Source organism: Gadus macrocephalus, chromosome 1, assembly GCF_031168955.1.
Source record: "Gadus macrocephalus chromosome 1, ASM3116895v1".
NCBI classification, from domain to species: Eukaryota; Metazoa; Chordata; class Actinopteri; order Gadiformes; family Gadidae; genus Gadus; species Gadus macrocephalus.
This window is the reverse complement of record NC_082382.1, coordinates 5,311,757-5,332,047: the sequence shown is the minus strand read 5'-3', so window position 1 is coordinate 5,332,047 and position 20,291 is coordinate 5,311,757. Positions and strand designations below refer to the sequence as shown.

The 20,291-nt window shown below is 43.6% G+C and overlaps 3 protein-coding genes across 11 annotated transcripts in view; 2 read left to right on the top strand and 1 right to left on the bottom strand.

The window, feature by feature from the left end:
• The window catches only part of LOC132466614 (6-phosphofructo-2-kinase/fructose-2,6-bisphosphatase 4-like), a 19,237-nt gene extending 10,493 nt beyond the window's left edge, over nt 1-8,744 (top strand). For 2 of the 7 annotated variants that reach the window (XM_060063929.1, XM_060063888.1), the window contains exons 9-14: nt 254-400; nt 960-1,064; nt 3,553-3,682; nt 3,924-3,986; nt 4,068-4,132; nt 5,811-6,601. In XM_060063929.1, coding sequence (XP_059919912.1) covers nt 254-400; nt 960-1,064; nt 3,553-3,682; nt 3,924-3,986; nt 4,068-4,132; nt 5,811-5,870 — 570 coding nt within the window. In that variant the 3' untranslated portion in view covers nt 5,871-6,601. Of the gene's footprint in view, nt 1-253; nt 401-959; nt 1,065-3,552; nt 3,683-3,923; nt 3,987-4,067; nt 4,133-4,753; nt 5,450-5,810; nt 6,602-8,275 lie in introns of those variants that run through there. The other 5 variants (XM_060063919.1, XM_060063880.1, XM_060063897.1 and 2 more) reach the window with 4 other exon arrangements.
• On the bottom strand, nt 7,531-11,848 carry LOC132466774 (actin-related protein 2/3 complex subunit 4-like). Its single transcript, XM_060063948.1, has 6 exons — nt 11,701-11,848; nt 10,809-10,927; nt 10,168-10,279; nt 9,896-9,991; nt 8,868-9,038; nt 7,531-7,936 (listed from the first exon to the last, which is right to left on the bottom strand). The coding sequence occupies exons 1-6, from the start codon at nt 11,782-11,784 to the stop codon at nt 7,931-7,933; spliced, it is 588 nt and encodes a 195-aa protein (XP_059919931.1). The 5' UTR covers nt 11,785-11,848; the 3' UTR covers nt 7,531-7,930.
• On the top strand, nt 11,012-20,291 carry tada3l (transcriptional adaptor 3 (NGG1 homolog, yeast)-like). 3 transcript variants are annotated; one of them, XM_060063939.1, is made up of 10 exons: nt 11,012-11,030; nt 12,280-12,330; nt 12,725-12,966; nt 13,372-13,619; nt 13,844-13,949; nt 14,740-14,875; nt 15,534-15,637; nt 17,660-17,766; nt 18,034-18,225; nt 19,766-20,291. In XM_060063939.1, the coding sequence occupies exons 3-10, from the start codon at nt 12,754-12,756 to the stop codon at nt 19,956-19,958; spliced, it is 1,299 nt and encodes a 432-aa protein (XP_059919922.1). In that variant the 5' UTR covers nt 11,012-11,030; nt 12,280-12,330; nt 12,725-12,753; the 3' UTR covers nt 19,959-20,291. The 3 variants fall into 3 exon arrangements, with proteins under 3 accessions (XP_059919922.1, XP_059919923.1, XP_059919921.1); XM_060063940.1 differs by lacking the exon at nt 11,012-11,030 and adding an exon at nt 11,535-11,553; XM_060063938.1 differs by lacking the exon at nt 11,012-11,030 and adding an exon at nt 11,928-12,185.

The following is a 20,291-nucleotide window of genomic DNA, read 5'->3' as shown; positions in this document are numbered from 1 at the left end:
CTCTTTTGAAACAACTGTGTCCTTCCTGATGGGTTTCCATGCATGTTGAATGACTGGGTTATTGTTTTTTAAACCACCAGCTCTGTTTTGAGGAGCAGGAAAAGCTTAACCTGCACTTGGCTGGAGTGCGGACCCCCATTTAGCTCTAAACACACTGGGATCCAAAAGCTCGACACCTTTTTAACGTGAGAAGAATTGAACTGAGTAGAATGCGTCGTGATCGTGTTGTTCTCTCTTTTTTCCTCGGGTACAGTTTGCCAAGCTGCTGAGCCAGTTCATCGCGGCGCAGGGCATCAGTGATCTGAAGGTGTGGACCAGCCAGATGAAGAGGACCATCCAGACGGCCGAGGCCCTCGACGTCCCCTACGAACAGTGGAAGGTCCTCAACGAGATCGATGCAGTGAGTGAGCCACCGTCACCATGTCTAGTCACTACTAGACTAGAGCAGAGCTGACCATCGCTAAGGGGTTTAACGAGTGAGTGTCGTGACATATTTTGTTGTTCAATCAAAATTGTTCACGGTCCTTTCGGGATTGTGGGTTTTAGACACGCTCGCCCCTTCGCTTCAAAAATAAAAGGCAGGGATCGTCCGTCTTGGCTTCGTGGTATTTATTTAACCGAAAGCAAAAAGCAAACATGAGGATCAACATAAACCTTTTTCACATATATCAAAAGAGCTGTCACTGAGCGGTTTAAAAACTGTACCGCTTCCCGTCTGCCTATTCACCTGTGGCTCTTCTCCTAAATACCCACAGGTGCGCTTCATTCCTCCAAATACGGCGTCCCCAACATGTCAAATGCAAAATATGTTTTTACTAAATGAAAACAGATAAAACAAACATTTAACTCAAATAACCAAGCCCAAACCATCTTGTATATTAATTAATAAATCAAACATCATATCAAACCAAAAATGGCTCTAACAAGTGAGTGTTGTGTGTGTGTGTGTGTCTCCCCAGGGTGTGTGTGAGGAGATGATGTATGAGGAGATCCAGGAGAGCCATCCTCTGGAGTTTGCCCTGAGGGACCAGGACAAATACCGCTACCGCTACCCTAAAGGAGAGGTGGGACATACTTTATCACTTCAACTAGTTTATTGTCAAAGGTTTGCACTTTGCACACACAAGGTATACGCCCTTGTTGTTGTGAAAGGGAATGAGTACTTGTGAATTAATTGTCGTCTTTGGCGTGCCTTAGGGTGTATGATATGAAGGTAACGCAAGGTTATTTATGTTGCACCATTGAAACACAAGGTAACGGTAATAAAAGGGAAAAATACAAATATAAGATGGTAAGAGAATACATTTAAATTAAAAATGAATGAAAGCTGCAGCAAATGACTGAAGTGTTGAGGCAGACTTTGCATGTTTAAATGTGTACACCAGATCAAGCTTTTGTCCAGAACTTTGCTCAGGCATGCACACACAGACACCCCTATTCAAACGGTCCCCAGGTGCCTAATGTAGACTTGCATTCAGGTAACGCAGCCTGTCGAGCACCACCTAGCTGAAAACCACGACTCCTCGCTGAGCTAGGCCAAACCAGTGATGGGTGATGGGATGTTCAGACTGGGTCTGGTGGTTCTCCGGTGTAGCCCCACCTTTTAGTTCATCCCATTACTCCTCCATTACTCCTCTATTACTCCTCCATTACTCCTCCATTACTCCTCCACTACTCCTCCGCTACTCCTCCACTACTCCTCCATTACTCCTCCACTACTCCTCCATTACTCCTCCACTACTCCTCCATTACTCCTCCACTACTCCGGACTCAGAGGGAGATAAATGTGGCTATCAGTGGACAGTCAGTCGACCCACGCCCAGGCCCATTCAGGAACTGCTCCGCACGGTTCAGTGAGGAACTGTCGAGTTGCATGCAGGAGCCTGAGTCATAACGCTGAGGGAAGGATCCAGGCAGACCTCTCGCATCAGCGCTGTTCAGTGTGGCCGTAACCTCAAGGCCATGTGGGCAACAAATATTTTTCGGAATTTAACGATATTTTATTTTTCAGCTTCCATAAATAAATACATTTGAATATAAAAATCTAAATCAACTGTCCTATATGAGCAATAACCAATTTCTATTTTTTAATTAGAAAAAAAGTAAACACATCTGAACAGCACTGTGAACAGCAAAGTTGAGACGTCTGGGAATATACTGAATCTGGATTCAGAGACTCTCCTCATAGACAGTCGAGGGCATCTCTGTGCCACCCTCATGTTGCCCGTTGACCATTCACCAAGTGCCAACAAGGGGACCACAGAGGGAGGGACTTCCAGTCAAAAAACAAACATCACCAAATAGCGATATTTATTTAAATAATTTGGACAAACAAAATCCCATCGACTATCTATCAACATCAACGCCGATCTGTGTATTTTACAAGACGAAGGGCACCGCTGAAAACCAAGATGGATTCAGCCCTTCACCATAAACTCATATGCCCTCCTTTCAACAAAATATTCCAAAGGATTAAATTATAATGGAGTTTAATTTTTAATCCAAGTGCAAAATAGCGTAGGGAATGGCAGTAAAGGGATAAGGGGGATTGTGAAGTCGGTATGCATTCTGTAATGCATGTTTTGATGCCTAAAAGTAGACTAAAACGCCCTCAGAGAGAGATTTTTATCTCAAATACAATTGCACATTGTCATGTTATTAAAAGCATCCTAACCTCATGGAGAGCCCACTGCTCCTGAGATAAATGATCGATACATCGAAAAGATAGAGATAATTATAGGTCCATAATGTGGTTTACCACTATTGATGCATAACAGCACTGTTTGTTGATTGTGATTGTTTCAACTGATTTATTAACAGGGTAGAGCTGTCAAAAGTCGACCACGTGTGATAATTCATTTTGCTTATATTCAAAACGTGAATGGCATTGTATGTTAACAGCCCATTCAGTACCGCGATTTTTCAATATTTTAATGACTCAATTGAATAGGTGGTTTTAAATCGAGTGGCATATGGAGGCGCACTCGATAAGGAAAGCTGACGCCTTATGGGCACATTAATATCGATGACACACGATGACATTGCACCCATCCCAACTGTAACCTTTAAAAACTACAATCAGATCTGTTCTACAGTCCTGTGAGGAATGGTCGACTCCTCACAGGACTGTGAAACAGTTCCGATTGTAGTTGTAACGTTTAATATCCATCTATATGTCTATACCCTGATCCCCCTCCAGTCGCATGGGTCCGTCTGTCTGTCTGTAACCCTGACCCCTCCAGTCGCATGGGTCTGTCTGTCTGTCTGTAACCCTACCCCTCCAGTCGTATGGGTCTGTCTGTCTGTCTGTCTGTAACCCTGACCCCTCCAGTCGCATGGGTCTGTCTGTCTGTCTGTAACCCTACCCCTCCAGTCGTATGGGTCTGTCTGTCTGTCTGTCTGTAACCCTGACCCCTCCAGTCGCATGGGTCTGTCTGTCTGTCTGTAACCCTGACCCCTCCAGTCGCATGGGTCTGTCTGTCTGTCTGTAACCCTACCCCTCCAGTCGTATGGGTCTGTCTGTAACCATGACCCCTGACCTCTCCACTCCAGTCCTATGAAGACCTGGTGCAGCGTCTGGAGCCGGCCATCATGGAGCTGGAGAGGCAGGAGAACGTTCTGGTCATCTGTCACCAGGCCGTCATGCGCTGCCTGCTCGCCTACTTCCTGGACAAGACGGCAGGTCAGGACTCGGACGCTTGGAGTGCACACCGTTTGCATCTTCTTTCTTATAGCGCTGTTTGCCCAGACCCTAATTCCTTTTGGTCTGTTAAAAGGTATTCATATATTAAAACCACTAAGCAGGGGTTGCCTACTGGACAATATTATTCAAAGCATCTTTAACTGGGAATGAAGAAGTGGAAACCATTTTGGATTAAGTTGTTTCATTCATTAAACTCTACTGTTCTTTTGTTTTGAACTAGAAGAGTTGCCATACCTGAAGTGCCCGCTGCACACTGTGCTCAAACTAACACCAGTTGCCTACGGTAAGACTTTGTTTACTGCGCAGAATTGTATTTTCATATATTTCTATTGTGCAGCTCTTGTTCTGACTCTTGTCCCCTCAGGTTGTAAAGTGGAGTCCATCTGCCTCAGTGCGGAGGCAGTCAACACCCACAGAGAGAGACCAGAGGTGGGTTATACAATATATTAGTGCCTACACTAAACTCTTATTTTGAAAAGTTAAGGGATGGGGTTTGGCTGTGACAAAGGAGGGACAAATGCAGCAAGCAGCTGTCAAAATAAACGCTACACATGTTTTAGATGGAGTAATTCTTAGATTGAAAATAAATTGTAGCCAGGCAGATTAATCAAATGTAGAATGTCCTAGTGTTGGACTAAGGGGCTAATCTCACACAGAAGGGGACGCAACAGACTCTAGCTCAGAGGTGCTTGGACTATAGTGCCACTTCAATTGCTTTGCTAAAAAATAAAAAATTGAGTCAACGCTGAGCTCTTAACGATGGCTTTAAATAATTTTTCGAAGAAACTATCGAAATCCAACGGGGAATAACGGGGCTTTGTTAATTGTCTAAGCAGGCAGAATACATGGTAATGCCGGTGCTTTTTTTTTGGGCAGTAGAGTTTTATAACACAATTGTATTATATCCTTCAAAGTCAAGTAACGATCCATTTCACATTGCACATATTGTGTCCTAGTGGTCCCGGCATGCAGTGTAGACGTCTTGCCTCCGATGTGTTGGTTGACCCCCTTCCCCTGTGTTCTCTGTATGTTATCTCTATCGCTGTACAGAACGTAAAGGTGTCGCGGAGGTCAAAGGAGGCTTTGCTTACAGTGCCAGCTCACCAGTGACAGTGTGTTCCTCCCCGCTTCGCCCCGCCCCACCCCTTTACCCCACCCACCCCCCCGCCACGCACCAACCAATCAGCACCTAGCATTCTGCTCTGCTTTCTTCAGATTAACCGAAATCCACCCTTTCCACTGCTTGACGACTTGGTGGAAATTAACTGGAATCCAGTTTAATTTAGAAAAATTAGCCCATTGGTTGTGATTTTGGTAATCTCATTTTCTGAGAATGATTACATTTGTTTTGGTGGGAGAGTCGGCCCTGTTTACTAAATATTAAGTTCAACTCCAGAACATGTTGAAATATCACACGTTCAAATGTACATAATCGTAGCTTACATTCATCTATATTTGTTTTTCAGGGTTTTAAACATGGTTTTGTTTATTTGCAACTGTGTGCTAGTCAGAAAACAGCCGAGAAAACTGCACCTTTTTGCACATGAAGATCGTATTTCTTTCCTTAATAATAACTATAGTTGTAGTAGTAGTAATAATAATATTGTGAAAGACTATTGGTAAAACGGAAGTACATTTTTCCATGTTTCCTGTCTTTGAATAATGACCGCTGGATGGCCGTTGGATGAATGCCTATGTACCGTCCTGATGAATAAACCACGCCTTAACTTGGTCTTTATTTCAAAACCACAATTGTTTCTTGCTTCTTCTAGATTAGAGAAAACCCCAAAGGAGCGTTTGCAAATGATAGTGTTGTGAACCTATGATTATGGAGGAAAGTAACCTACCTAACGGCTACTGCACTTGTATCCGGCCATAACATAACACTGTTCCACCAGTTTCATGAAGGAAAACATTTGCAGTCCCATTGACGGCTTTTCAACTAGATTCTAGACAAAATAAAATGTATAAAGCTATTATTCTCAAAACCACTTGATATAAAGGGCATTTTACAGAGGAAACAGGCTGATGTCTTTCTCTGACAATACTCGGCCCGGTCGATAAATAGACCTGAGTAGATCTCACTCGCATGTGTTCCTCTTTTCAGAATGTAAATATCCATCGTACAACTGAAGACGCCTTGAGGACCCTCCCTGATCACTTCTGATGGGACCCCTCTGATCGTTAGGGGTTAAAGCTCAGCCCTACCGTCCCCTCTCGCCCCGACACCACCACAGCCCGCCACAACCTGCATCGAACGGTGACCTAACACCCCTTCCACTGCTATTAAAAATATGTTTTGGTGAAGGAAAGCTCTGAAGAACACGGTGCACTACCACTGAGAAAGGTTCTGGACCTCATCGAAGCTCGCCTTGATGTAAACAGGAACGGCGGATAGTGTCTGACCCTTTTGTCTGAAGGTTAATTTAACAGTTTGTACTGCAACATGTTTCTTGTTCACTGACTCGTGTGATTTCTACTGAAATTGATGTTCATAACAATCAGGAAGATGTTTCCGATGTGTTTAAGGTTTTAAACCTACAGTCAAAATTGTTATAGACCAGTAGTCCTATAGTTTGACTGCAGTGATTCCAATGTGAAAACTAATTAATATATATTTGAATGGATTTTATGAGAACATGAATACTGCACAGCTACCGATGTCCATCCTGATCCTTTAATGGAGGTGGATTTTGAGGATCCAACTGAATGAATGAATGAATTCAAACACATGGATATTGCATTTCACGTCGTTTTTGTAAGGAACTCATCCATATTCCTAAAGGCATTTTAAATTTTCTGAAGGAGCTGACCTGTTGCTTTCAATGTAGATTGATGTGTTTAAATGTATGCCCTGACCTCATGCAACATAATAAAGTGATATTTTTGTATACGCAGGCTAGGGGCTGAGTCCAACTTTAATTTAGTGTTACTGTTCTCCAAATGTTCTTCCTTGTATTCCAGATGCTGAATTTAGCATTCCACACCATCTGAATGTTGTATCTGAACATTTTACGATATTTCTTTGCGGAATCAGGACTGGTAACAATAGATGGAAACATGCATTCTTGCATACATACTCTTCATACACCTGTCCCCACCTGGCTGCTGTTGAAATGCTTTGTGAAGGTGCTTAGACAGGTCGGACTGACTAAAGTCCTTGCTGTCAATTGTTTGCTAAAAATGCTTTGAATAATTCATGAAGCATAAACACAAAAAAATGCACTAGCTAAAAATGAAAAGGTACAATAGTTTATGAAAAGTGGATGTTACTTTGCTGAATATAGGTAAAATACTCCCTTTAAATTAGTTCAGCCATTCCGAACCTGTAGTGGCTTAAGGTATTTGTTCCCCCAAAAATGCATTTTATAAATACAATGAATGGTATTTTTCAGATAAACTGCCTAATTGCTGTAATATTTATAGGTATCCTAAGTATGGCTCCTTTCGATAATTGGGTTATGGTCGGGTTCATTGTAGCACATTTAGGTTGGCTGCTTACACTTCTGTGATGGAAAGTGGGCCTCAAGATGAAAGAGGTTGGGAATCCGTGTGGTTCACACAGAAACTCTTGTTCTTGCTCTTACTCCAACACCTGAAATAACATTGGCTTCAGAAGAAGCCAGGATGTATGGTTTACTTGGACAAGCTCCACAACACAGATCTGTCTTTTCTTAGGCAGGATAATGAAGAGGTCATGCAGAAGCTATAAACAACCGTTTTTATTGTTTATCATCCATATTAATATCATTCTATATATTCTATCCATTTTATATAATGCTTGGCACATTGAGCCTCTTTTGGAAATGTTGGGCAAGTGTTCTTGAGAGACAAATTAAAAAAAAGAAAATTAAAGAAATATTGGGACAAATGAGACCGTAGAAAGGTACATTAAACCGTCAATACAAAAGATTTGAGGTTGTAATTTGGGACCACATTATTCTCAGCACCCCCTGTTTCCAGGGATATCAACCAATCTAACACTTTTAAGGACCCGCCTCGGAGTGGGGATTTGTTCTACAGTTGCAGAACTGCAATGCAACCTGCTCAACATGTTGGTTATCTACAGGGGTTGATACTCATGGTGGACAGGTGGATGCTGGAGACGAGATTCAAAGCGCCGCACTGCAAGACTGGATGATGGTGCTGTGATGGTGGTTCCTCTTGTTCTGCAGGGCCATGGCATGGAATCCCTTTGATTTTAACCAGAGCCGTGGAAGGACAGCTTCAGAACTGATGAGAAGAACAGAGTGGACAAATATGTTATATAGACCATCTTCATGAGGAGTTTTTTTTTTTTTTTTATCAACTACATTCAAATAAAAATTAATAAATCAATGCATTGATAACTCATGAAGAAAAACGTTTGCAGTACCATTGACAGCTTTTCAACTAGAATCGAGACAAAATAAAATGTATAAATCTATTTTTCTCCAAACCACTTGATATAAAGGGTCTTTCACAGAGGAAACAGGTACTGGGCTGATGTCTTTCTCTGATATACAAGCCTTACTCGGCCCGGTCGATAAATAGACCTGAGAAGATCTCACACGCTTGTGTTCCTCTATTCAGAATGTAAATGTCCATCGTACAACTGAAGACGCCTTGAGGACCCTCCCTGATCACTTCTGATGGGACCCCTCTGATCGTTAGGGGTTAAAGCTCAGCCCTACCGTCCCCTCTCGCCCCGACACCACCACAGCCTGCCACAACCGGCATCGAACGTGACCCTATGATCCGCGTGGCCCTCCCTCCCTCCTCCACAACACCCCTTCCACTGCTCTTAAAAATACGTTTTAGTGAAGGAAAGCTCTGAAGAACACGGTGCGCTACCCCTGAGAAAGGTTCTGGACCTCATCGAAGCTCACCTTGATGTAAACAGGAACCGCGGATAGTGTCTGACACTTTTGTCTGAGGGGTTAATGTGACAGTTACCGAATGAAACCTAATTTACAGAATGCCTCAAGCCAAATACATGGCGATTCATTTACTCAGCATTGGGTCCCCAGTGGGAGACGAACCCCTAAGCCTGGCAGTTTTAATGCAAGGCTCAACCAATGAACATCTGAAAGGTGTGTAACCCTCTTAAGGAACGCATATAGACTTGGGTTTATGCACAAAGTATCCTACTATAGAACTAAAATAAATCGATCTCAAATCGTACGTTTCTGAGGAACTCTTCTGCGACGACTCGGGCCCTGGCGTTAACGGACAGCTTCATCTCGCTGATCTCCTTGTCGATCTCCTCCATGAAGTTGATGACAAAGTCCACCAGCTTGTGCTTGTACATCTGCTCCGTGTGGAAGTTGGTGATGAGGAAGCTGATGTCATATCCCTGACAGGGACAGAGAAATGCAGAAGAGAACCAAACCATCAGTCTCACTAAATGGTGCGCAATGAAGGCAATCTATTCCATTGAGGCCAAAACACCCACATACACTTTATTGTGCTTCATTTGATAGACTGAAAAAAGTGTTTTCTGAGTTTCCCTTACAGGGTTAAAAAGGGTTATCTCATCTCAAGGCATTGGTATGCAAGAAAAAATGTTTTTGGTGTAGGGTTGTGTGCATGTTTCCAAAGTTTAAATGAAGTTTTAGATATACTACTTGGCCCTTATATTTGAATATTCAGATATTTGTTTATTAGGTCAGCCAAAGGGGAGGGAGGGGGGGTAGAAGGCTAAATTCAATTTAATCTGAACATCCCAGTGATCAGGGGGCTGGACGTCAAGAACGCGTCAAGTCAACGCTTCAGTTGGGGGGCAGCCAGCATCAGAATTGCCATACATGGGATGATCGGAAAATCATTCTTTAGTTTTGGATAATCAAACAGCAGTGTGCTTCATCACCGGGCCAATAGCACTGGCCTGCTCTGAGGTCGATTCAAAACTTTGCACAATATTCAGACTTGCTGCCTACTCGCAGTCTTTTGAAACTGTGTGTGATATTGTTTATTTTCTACTGTGTGTTATTAAAATAACCTTGTTTTATCAATTAAAGCACTTTAGAAAACGAGCCATGATAAAAACGTGATTCTGCAGCAGTGGCTCCGCCCATTACGTTTACAGGCAGTGAAGACAAGCACTATGAACATTTATTCACCAAAGCGTGGAATTATGTTTTGTATCCTGCATCGTATTTTCATTTAAAGTCACCACCTCCAGACAGCAAAGCGCCGTTCTTCAACTCTCACCTCCACTGACTTCCTTCTCAGGATGAAGAAGTTCTCCGCTCTCATCATCATGAAGCGCATGAACTTGTGGCAGAGGATCTTCTCGATCTCATCCGCCTGGGCACAACAGAGAACATGTTTCTGTTATTGACTGAGGTCAGGGTTTTGGTCCATGTCAACAACAATAGCCATCCACACTGTGTTGCCAGATTGGGCCAGATTGGGCGGGAAATCTTTCCCAATCTGGCAACCCACACACATCCATGTTGAGGAAGTAGTAGTTTGTTTGTGACCTGCTTGACCGCGATGCTGACTCTCACGGAGTTGATGGAGCCCTCAATGAGGACCTTCTCCTTTTCGTTGCGACTGATCATCACCGGCTGGAGCAGAAGCTCCTTGCTACTTCTGTGAAGAGGCAGAATTATTCAATTATAAGGTGAAACAAACAACTTGTGCAAAAACTACACTTCCGTAAGGTTTCGAAAATGTATTTTTTCCTTGTTGTATTCAGTAATAGTAACTTTAGAGGAAGTCAATAAAATGGGTGCAAAATAAGTTTACTTGACCCAGCTGTCAGTGGCTTGTCCCAGCTCGTACCATTCTTTGCATTATAGGATTTCTAATGCATGTCTGAACAAGTCCAACAACTTGAAGACAGAGGCTTTGGGTCTGAGCCCACCAATCTATCTTCTGATTGAAGCAGTTAAAGACTGAAACTATCTCTAAATAGTTTGGGCTCTTCTGTGAATCATGACAAATACGGTAATCATTTGTAATGGTAATGGCAATTGATCCTTGACAAAACAAAACAAAAAAATATATATATAAATATACGGATAGCTGCTAAAGCCTAGTGTGCATTTGAACAGAAGAAAACCCCATCCACTGAAGACAATCTTACAGAGCGTGAACACCATCCCGAACCTAAACCTACCTAACCTCCACCTCGGGCTTGTTGTGCCGCTCCACCACCTGGGAGGAGAAGTTCTCCAGGCAGAGGGCCGCCTGCAGGGTGGCCCTCACAGCGTTCAGGTAGGGCCGCAAGGTGGCTGTCTGAGGAGCATGACATCCACAACATCAGAACGGTCTGAGCAGCTCCTCTTGAGGGATTTGTTCTCCCTCCATCGGGTCGGAGGCGCAGGCTGCCCAGGGTTAGGTAAAATACGTAGAACATTTTCCTAGGAATTCCTAGTGCACCTAACAAGTGTAGCAACTTGACGGCACTCTCAAACAGCACTAAAGCATTTTATTTTTTAAAGAATTCAAATGGAATAGACTTTTATTTTATTTTATTTGTTGTATTTGGTCAGGTTGTTTTGTTCGTTTCCTTACCACTTCTGCAAACCGAATTTCCCTTTCGGGACAGATAAAGTATTGAACTGTACAGAACTGAACTGAACAGACTGAACGCCTTAAGAGTAAAGTTACACATTGGATCTGTTCCTTCATAGCCTATCTCAAATCACTGTAAGTCACAATAGATCAAATATTCTACTAAATGAGCAGTAGTAAAATAGTCAGAAAACAAAAAATGGCAAATGCATGCAAACTGGAGCACAGCATCCTTAAACTGAAACGGACGAGTTTAACTCGATACTCTTAAATCAATATGAAACGAGGAGAACACATGAAGACTTTAACACTATATGGACAGATGTGGTCAGCTGAGGATGTCAACGGTAAGCCTTGAGAAACAATCCGCCTAACATCATGTTTTAGCAATGTTAAATAAATCACCGGACATGAATGCAAGATAAATGTTAAGATGTGCCTATTGCTGGAATATTAACATTATTTTGACACTATTATTATTGTGCTAGTCTTACCATTTCTGTGCTGTAGAAGGCGGAAATGATTCTGCCACGCCTGGGACTGCGCTTCCTCCTACAGTTTGACAACAGTATAAACATAGGACGCGCTCGATTTGGCTCACCGCTCGTTTCAACACAAGTGTCGGAGGCGGTTACGTTGAAACATATTATAAGCCCCGCCTGTTTGGCTTAAATTGTCAGCAAAACCAACACCACTCGAGACGAGTCCATTGCATTGTAGGATGTGGATATCTGCTTCACGTTAAATAAAACATACTGAAATCCATAAGCATGATTATAACGAAGATATAATTTATATAAACGTATAATAATATAGAGAACAAAGCAATACATCGTAATGTATAGGGATTCATTTATTTAAATAACAGCCGAACACGTATAATGGTCTCTACTGAGGATACCATTTTACCAATGGGTTCAGAATTAGATCTTTTTATCTTTGGAGGTTTTCTGCGGAAAAACATAGGATGAATTATTGGGTAGAATTTCAGATCTATTTTCTTGCAATATAATTATTGCAAAAAGGGTTATTATAGGAGTACTGATTACAGGTTTGTCTCCGTTACATTGCAGGACCCCTTGCTTTCAAATGGTTTGTTCCATAATGGACGCCGTTCACTAAAGGTAAATGTCGTTGCTCTAAACAATATATATTCGTAATGACTTGTTCAACCAGATGTTTAAATAACTATGTTCATTGCAAAATTGTTAAGGTTCATTCCCCACATTTGTGAATATGTGGGTCATTTATCGTTGTTACGCGGTTCAGGCAGAGGCGCGCGCGCTTGCGTGTGTGTGTGTGTGTGTGTGTGTGTGTGTGTGTGTGTGTGTGTGTGTGTGTGTGTGTGTGTGTGTGTGTGTGTGTGTGTGTGTGTGTGTGTGTGTGTGTGTGTGTGTGTGTGTGTGTGTGTGTGTGTGTGTGTGTGTGTGTGTGTGTGTGTGTGTGTGTGTGTGTGTGTGTGTGTGTGTGCGCGTGCGCGCTCTGCCACCTTCCCCTCACCCCTGCCTGTTCGATCAGATACACCTAGGTACCTGTGAAGAGGTGGCATGATGAGTGAGCTGAAGGACTGCCCCCCGCTGAAGTACTACGACTTCAAGCCCGTGGAGCACGTCAAGGTGTGCCCCCGCTACACCGCCGTGCTGGGCCGCTCGGAGGACGATGGCATCGGCATCGAGGAGCTGGACACACTCCAGCTGGAGCTGGAGACCCTGCTGTCGTCGGCCAACCGCCGCCTCAGAGCGCTGGAGGAACAGAGACAGGTAGGGGGACGTGTCTCTGGAGCCGCCACATCTCCGTCTCTAGGCAACAGATTTTGTCTAGCCCTTGATCACAGTTACATTCTCAGATGGCTTCACAGACTTCGTTTTACGACATCAATCTAACCCTATGCCTGCTAAAGGGCAATCCAAGGGAACCGTTTACATTTACACTTACATTGAGGGCATTTAGCAGACGCTTTTATCCAAAGTGACTTACAGTAAGTACATTTGTCAGAAGAAGGAGAAACAATATATCAACCCTGAGAGGGAACCTGTATGAGGGGGATCCTACCTCCAGGCGTTGTTTAGAGTGCAATAGGGGCCAAACAGGCAGACATGATGGTAGCACAAAGAGCCATCATGTCCAGATGATTCTGATGAGCCTTGACCTCTCCCTGCTCCCAGATCCTCACAGACTGGCAGGATAAGAAGGGGGACAAGCGCTTCCTGAAGATCGGCAAAGACCCCGACCCGTTGGCGTCGTCGCGCCACAAGCCCAAGAAGCAGAAGTTGGAGGGTAAGGGCGGCCACGCACCGGGCCCCGGACCCGGGAGGCCCAAGCTGAAGAACCTGCAGGCCAAGGTCCAGGAGTACGAGTTCAATGAGGATCCTCAAGACATTCCCCGCACGCCAAAAAACGACTCTCCCAACAGGTCCGTCGCTGCACAACCACATCCCTGTTTCACAGATAGATGTTCATCCCAGAAAAGACAATAGGTTCAACGCAGAAATAAAGAGAAATGTAAAGGCAGAATGCCACACAATCTCATCAGAATCACGGGATTATTCAATAGCATTGTATGTATTGTAGTGTATTTATCTATATGTATTTCTTTGTGTATTGTTTAACAATGCCTTTGGTTGTCTTGATGTTTAGGTTTTGGGCCTTAGTTGAGCCCTACTGTGCTGACATCACCAATGAGGAGATCAGGCTGCTGGAAGAGCTCCTGAAACCCCCAGACGATGAGGCCGAATACTACAAAGTATGGCTGATAAATCTAACCGCCAGCTCTACCCCTCATCATTAGTTTTTGTTTGTTTTGTTTGTTGCTATGTTGCCCGTTTTCTCAACCCTGTTGATAAACTGCAGTGCACCACCACTTTATCTACTCTACAGATCTTCTCTACTACTCTATGGATTTGATTCTCGTAGGCCAGAAATAGTTTTTATTGTAATTCCATAGATTCCCACTTACCCTGCAGCGCAGTTTACTAGACTGCAGTCACAGATAGGTGACTCTGCAGCCGTGTTTAGACACAAAGGCTAAACATCTCATACCTATCAGCTAGCGGTCAGACATTTGAAGAGAATTATGAATTAGTATTTTGGTTGCATCACAAATCAGCCTTTAACTGAATATCTTAAATCTGATGTCAGACCATTTCAGATAATGGGGTTTCGCTTAATTTCTCCTCATATTTGTTTCTACCAAACATGTCTAATCGGTAATCTGTGCGTTATTGGTAAACACAAACTTGGCCTGTTGTAGTTAACCATAAAAAATGGTCTAAAGGTTCAAATTAGTATACTGGCACCTCTAGAAATACCCATATTAAAATCCCCTTGTGGAAGCCTCGCCCCCTGGCGCCACTTAGTTTTCTTCAGTAGAATGTCTCTCTAATTCAAACAGGAAACAAGGCATACCACCGCCCTTGCAGATCATTTCTTCCGGCCCTAGCCCTGTGCCGACCTGACCCAGCAGCAGGACTGCTGGATCCGAATTAAGTATTTTGGCGACGATGGTGACGTGGTGTGTCTGTCCCCCACCACAGATCCCCGTGTTGGGGAAGCACTACTCCCAGCGCTGGGCCCAGGAGGACCTGCTGGAGGAGCAGAGGGAGGGGGCGCGGGCCAATGACAAGAAGAAGAGCATGACGGGAGGCCCCCTGTCTGAGCTGGATGCTAAAGGTAAGCCTGGAGCCCAATAGACACCATGCACCATGCTTGAAACTCACTGAGTGAGTTGGTTGATAACATTGAGAGTTGAATGCTACACTTTTATGTAATTTAAGGTATTGCAGTGTTTTGTTTAGATTTTTTGACCAGTAGGTTTAAGAGTGGCTATCTCCGAGATTTGCATTCCGTTGTCACCAAAGGCGACATCTTTGGTGATAAGCAGCCATCTGTACCTAGAGATAAACAGCGTTGCCTCTGACCAAATGCAAGGGGTTTCATCAGTGGGCAATAGGCTCAATCATTCTCAATCTCATACAGTGTTAAATAGTGACTACACAGATATTTATTTACAGTAAAAATGTTGAGATTACCACTTTCAATTATTCAAATAGTTAGACTGCTGACAAGACTGACTTCTGTTGCTCGGAGCCAAGCCCCCTAAACACAAGCACACTTTCTTTCTGAGGTGATCTCGTTCATGCGCAAGTTATCGATTTTTTTTTTTTGGTGGTTTCTTCTTTTATTAACCATAGACTTTGCATTAAGTTATCTTGGCATCTTCCTTTTTGTTTCAAGGCGTGATCACGTCCTCTGATTGTCCTCTGAAGATGGACCTGTGAAAGCCTTTGAGACTGAACAGTGATAGCGCTGACCTTCTCCTCCTTTCTAGACGTGGACTCCCTTATGAAGAAGTCTGAGAGCCAGCATGAGTCACCAGAGGACGGCTGTCCCTTCGGGCCCCTGACACAACGCCTGCTACAGGCCCTCGTAGAGGTGAGACACGCCACTCTCTCACTGCCCTATTCTCTGACCTTACCTTGAAGGGTTTGGTCTCATGAAATACCTTCAATGTATTAAGCGCTACTAAACAGTATTGAACACATCTTTTTGGGGAGCTAGAACCCCATCATCATCCTTATCATACGTTTTCCCTCCAAAAGTATTTTTTAAAGGTACATTATGCAAAACGATGAAGAGTAAACTTTATAGTGGCGATCTCAAAGCGATCATTTTACCAAAGATACAAACAGTGCCACTACGTCACCAAGTTGATAGCATTCATAATACTTTAAATGCAAGGGATTTTTATCAGTGGGCCAATGGATTATGTTCCATGGCTCCAGACTAACTTTTTTCACTAGCAGCACTGTGGCTCCTAACTGAAAATGTTAGGGTTGCAACCAGAAAATGTAGCGGCACACAGCGTGCCACACATGCCATCCAAATATTAACATTTCAACAAATTTTCACTGTATTACTAATAAATATCTTGATAATAGATGCAGAAATTAAAATGTGCCGTTTGCTCCCGCTACTCGTGCCGCTTGACAGTACGCTGCGCCTCTTCTCTGCCTGTTCGCCTCTCCATTGAGGCCCCGTCAACACAATCACTTCCAAATAGTTCCCGCTACGACCAGAACCATTCATAATTATAGCGCTTATAGCTTACCTCCCCACAGTACTTACTCGTGGCATCTGGCTAGCTTATAGCTTAGCCAGATGCCAGTTTAGATGTCTACGAAACAGGCTGATATTGAGATAAAAATATTACAGAAAAGGAAAAACCTATTTAAAACCCCATTTTAATGATCTCATGGTTAATGTATTTCCATTCATACTAGCATTTTGATATTATTGTTTTTAATTTAAAAGGTCCCACTAGATAGTGCAGCATACCATAGTTTGAGAACCACTGACAAACAATCATTCAAAACAGTAAAAAGCTTAATGAATCGATCTTGTGCTATTGCAACTTCCCATGAAGTGTCTTGTGCAGTCTATAAAGTGCCTTTGAATAAGGTGCATTTAATACAGGTTTACTCTGCAAGGTGCATGGGCATTGAGGTGCCTAATAGTGGCAGGGTACCTGCTGTTACAAAAGTGGGATGTTTTCAGCTCTGAACTGTCTTTCCAGGGGGCAGTAGTTGGAAGGGGGACCTCTTTCATTCATTATATGAGGGTTAGAATGAGTGAAATTACACATGAAATGTATAATATGACAGCTCAGAACAAGCTCCACACAAGTGTCCTTGAATCTGAACCCTCTCTCACACTGCCCAGGCAGAGCTCGACCGTCCCACAGACACCTCGCCGCCTATGTCCGTCGGTTATGAGTGGAAAGAGTGAAATAAAAGTACATTTTAATTAATGATAATACCATTACCTGTGTTCGAAGCAGACCGGAACATTCACAAACAGTTTTGCGGGGACTGGCAAAAACAAATTAATTGACTTATGTTCTCTTAATGATGTTTTTTTTTCATTAACAGAGATAAAATAGCAAAGCTATTGCTATTTTGATCATATCATTAACAGCGATAAAATAGCATAACTCTGGCTATTTTGATCATATAAGACATATTATAAAATAAAACACTATTGAGTTCACTTCCTCTCTCGCCTGAAACATCTGGTAATACCACTCTGTACCACAAGAGGGTCACAAGCATCCAGTTAGCCCTTGGTCTTCATGAGACGAACAGGAGCGCAAAGCTTCTAAACTAACCACTTGTACAACGTTACTACTTGTACAACGTTGCTACTATTACAACGTTGCTAGTTGTACAACATTACTACTTGTACAACGTTATTGGTTTGTTGGTTCAGACTTGTTGGAATGCAACAGGAGGCCACAACCCAACTTTCCGGTTGTCTGCTTTCTCCTAAATCTTTACAGTTTGGACAACTCATTCAGCCAAATCGTACCTTTTTTAAAGAGTGAGAGTAAGGGCCAGTGTAGACAGTTACACCATCACTACATGGTGACTCTAATAAGACGTTGTGTCATTTGTACAGGAGAACATCATATCCCCCATGGAGGATTCTCCCATCCCGGACATGGCGGGGAAGGATGCCGCCGACGGCGCGGGCACCTCCCCACGCAGCCAGGGCAAGGCCTTCTGGTACGTACTGCAGAATCCAACACCCAAAGCACCGGAAGGGGATATACTTTACCAGATAATGATTGAGCACCTATATCAAAGATATTGCGAAAGTTTAGAGGAAATGGGCCTTTTTTATGGTTGATAATTAGTTTGTTTGTTAATTCAATGATGCTATACACTAACTCAGTTCTACATCTAAATGGTTTGTGTTTAATATGCGTCACCCAAGCATACATGGTTAGCGGGCGTCCCCGGAGCACGTCTCTTATGAGCTGCCTTCCCCAGTGTTCCCCACACGCGCTCCCTGGAGGCGCGGATCAAGGAGGAGCTGGTGGCCCAGGGGCTGCTGGACTCGGAGGAGCGTCCCGGGGCGGGGGGCGACTCCGAGGACGAGGTCCTGGCCGAGCTCCACAAGCGGCAGGCGGAGCTCAAGGCTCTGAGCACCCACAACAGAACCCGCAAGCAGGAGCTCCTGCGGTAAAGCCTCTTCATCACCTGTCCTCACCCGAGTCGGGCCTCCTTCCTCCCTTCTCCTCCAAGACTAACATCTTCGTTTTTCATTTGGTGGCTCCCTAATACATTTTATCCTTTTTTTTTTTCATGTACTATCCATCTGTATAAGGATGATAATGAAATAATATATTCCAGTTAAAGTACTATTGTACACTAATGTACAGTTAGTAATTAAATTGACGAGAGGCTCTATTTAAAGCTACAAAAAATACAAATAAATAAAAAATTAAACGCAACTCAAACGTCGCCCAGCTTGTCGTTTGCGTTTCAGGCGTCCACACGAAACCGCATAGATCCGGTTATATCTGAAACCACCCTGGGACATGGTTTCAGAAAAGTGCGGTTTCGGGCACCGAACGTTTGGACGGTCGGCCCAAAGGCACACTACTTATGCGGTTTCAACAAAAAATCAGCTCTATGTAAGGCCTGAGAATGAATTAGCAGGCGCGACAAACACCTCACGTGTAAAAAGTGCTATTTTTCCTTTTCTGGAGATCTGTCATCCAGAATAGCGCGTCCCATGTTTTTTTCCCCCTTGCTTTGTCTTGACAAGCACTAATAATGGGATACGAGTTCATTGGAACCTTTTACAGTGTACAAACCCCCATTTTAGCTGTATGTCTAAACTGGGACAAGTGGGTTGTGTTTTCAATGAAAAGAGCTCACAACAGCGCTGCATAAAATCATTTTCAGCAGCCAGTACATGAAACAGACCTGAACTGGAATCAGTGTGTGGTCGCTCTAACATGCAGCGTGCTCCGCGGTACTCCGTGGCTCATCTGGTGGCGAACCGCTTTAGGATGAAGCTCTGCTGTTTGTCGACTCCGACCAAGAGTGGATGAAATAGACACTGACTTCCTCCCCACAGTACTTACTCGTGATATTGTGTTTTCACTTTTTTATTAAGCTTTTTTTCCATTTAGACATGTTCAAACAACGACAGGTTAAACTAGAAGGTCAACTAATGTAGGGGCAGCCCTGTTTTGAAATGTTGGAAAGGAGCATGGTTATAGCACCACTATAATATTGTTAGGGGAAAGTCCTCCAAAGTCTTCAGTCCTTGGGAGGAATTTAGACTGTGGTTTTTCTATAGAACATAGATTATTATTATTGGCACCAATGCGTAAAAGATGACTTCAATAAACAAATTATGAATAATTTTTATTTATTAATAAATGGTCTTGAGCCCTGCTCCCCCTCTCCCCCTTATCCCTGTGGTAACACTCCTTAAGGCCCAATCCCATTTCTAACCCTTACCCCTCCCCCTTGTTTTGAAGGGGTAGGGGGAAGGGCAAGGGGTAAGGGGTAGAAACGGGATTGGGCCTAAGTCTCCTATGTGTCTAACCACTAGACTGCTGAGGGAGAATCCTCAACCCTCCTCCCTCATTCTTCCCCCCCTCCTTCCCTCCCTTCCTTCTTTCTTTTCTTAAATGTTCCCCTGAACTCCCTTGTACAAGCTGAAGACCGTTTTGCTGAGCGTGTTTGAACATCTTTTGGGCGGCAGGCTGGCGAGGGAGGAGATGCGGAAGCAGGAGCTGCGGCAGCGGGTCCGCGTGTCGGACAACGAGGTGATGGAGGCCTTCCGGCGCATCATGGCGGCCCGGCAGAAGAAGCGCTCGCCCACCAAGAAGGAGAAGGACCAGGCCTGGAAAGCCCTGAAGGAGAGGGACAGTATCCTCAAGCTGCTGGACGTTTGAGCAGGACTGGGCGGTGGCGAGGAAGTCCCTATACTGACTGTGGATCACGCAGTCGTGTGTGTGTGTGTGTTGTGGAAGGGTTGTTTGGTTCTGGAACGACATGTGTAACTGTACTAAGTTAATTGATAGTGTTACATGGCTTCCACCGAGGACGGTATCCGTTTAATATTTTCCTAGCATGTTTAGTGTACGTTGCTCGAGATGCATATAGTGAAGACATGACCATTTGTTGATTTGTTTTTGTTTCTTTCATTTTGGTATTTTTTTTCTTTCTTGTTTTTTACATTTGTAGCACCATTAAAAAAAACTGTTTTGAATAAATACTGAAAGACA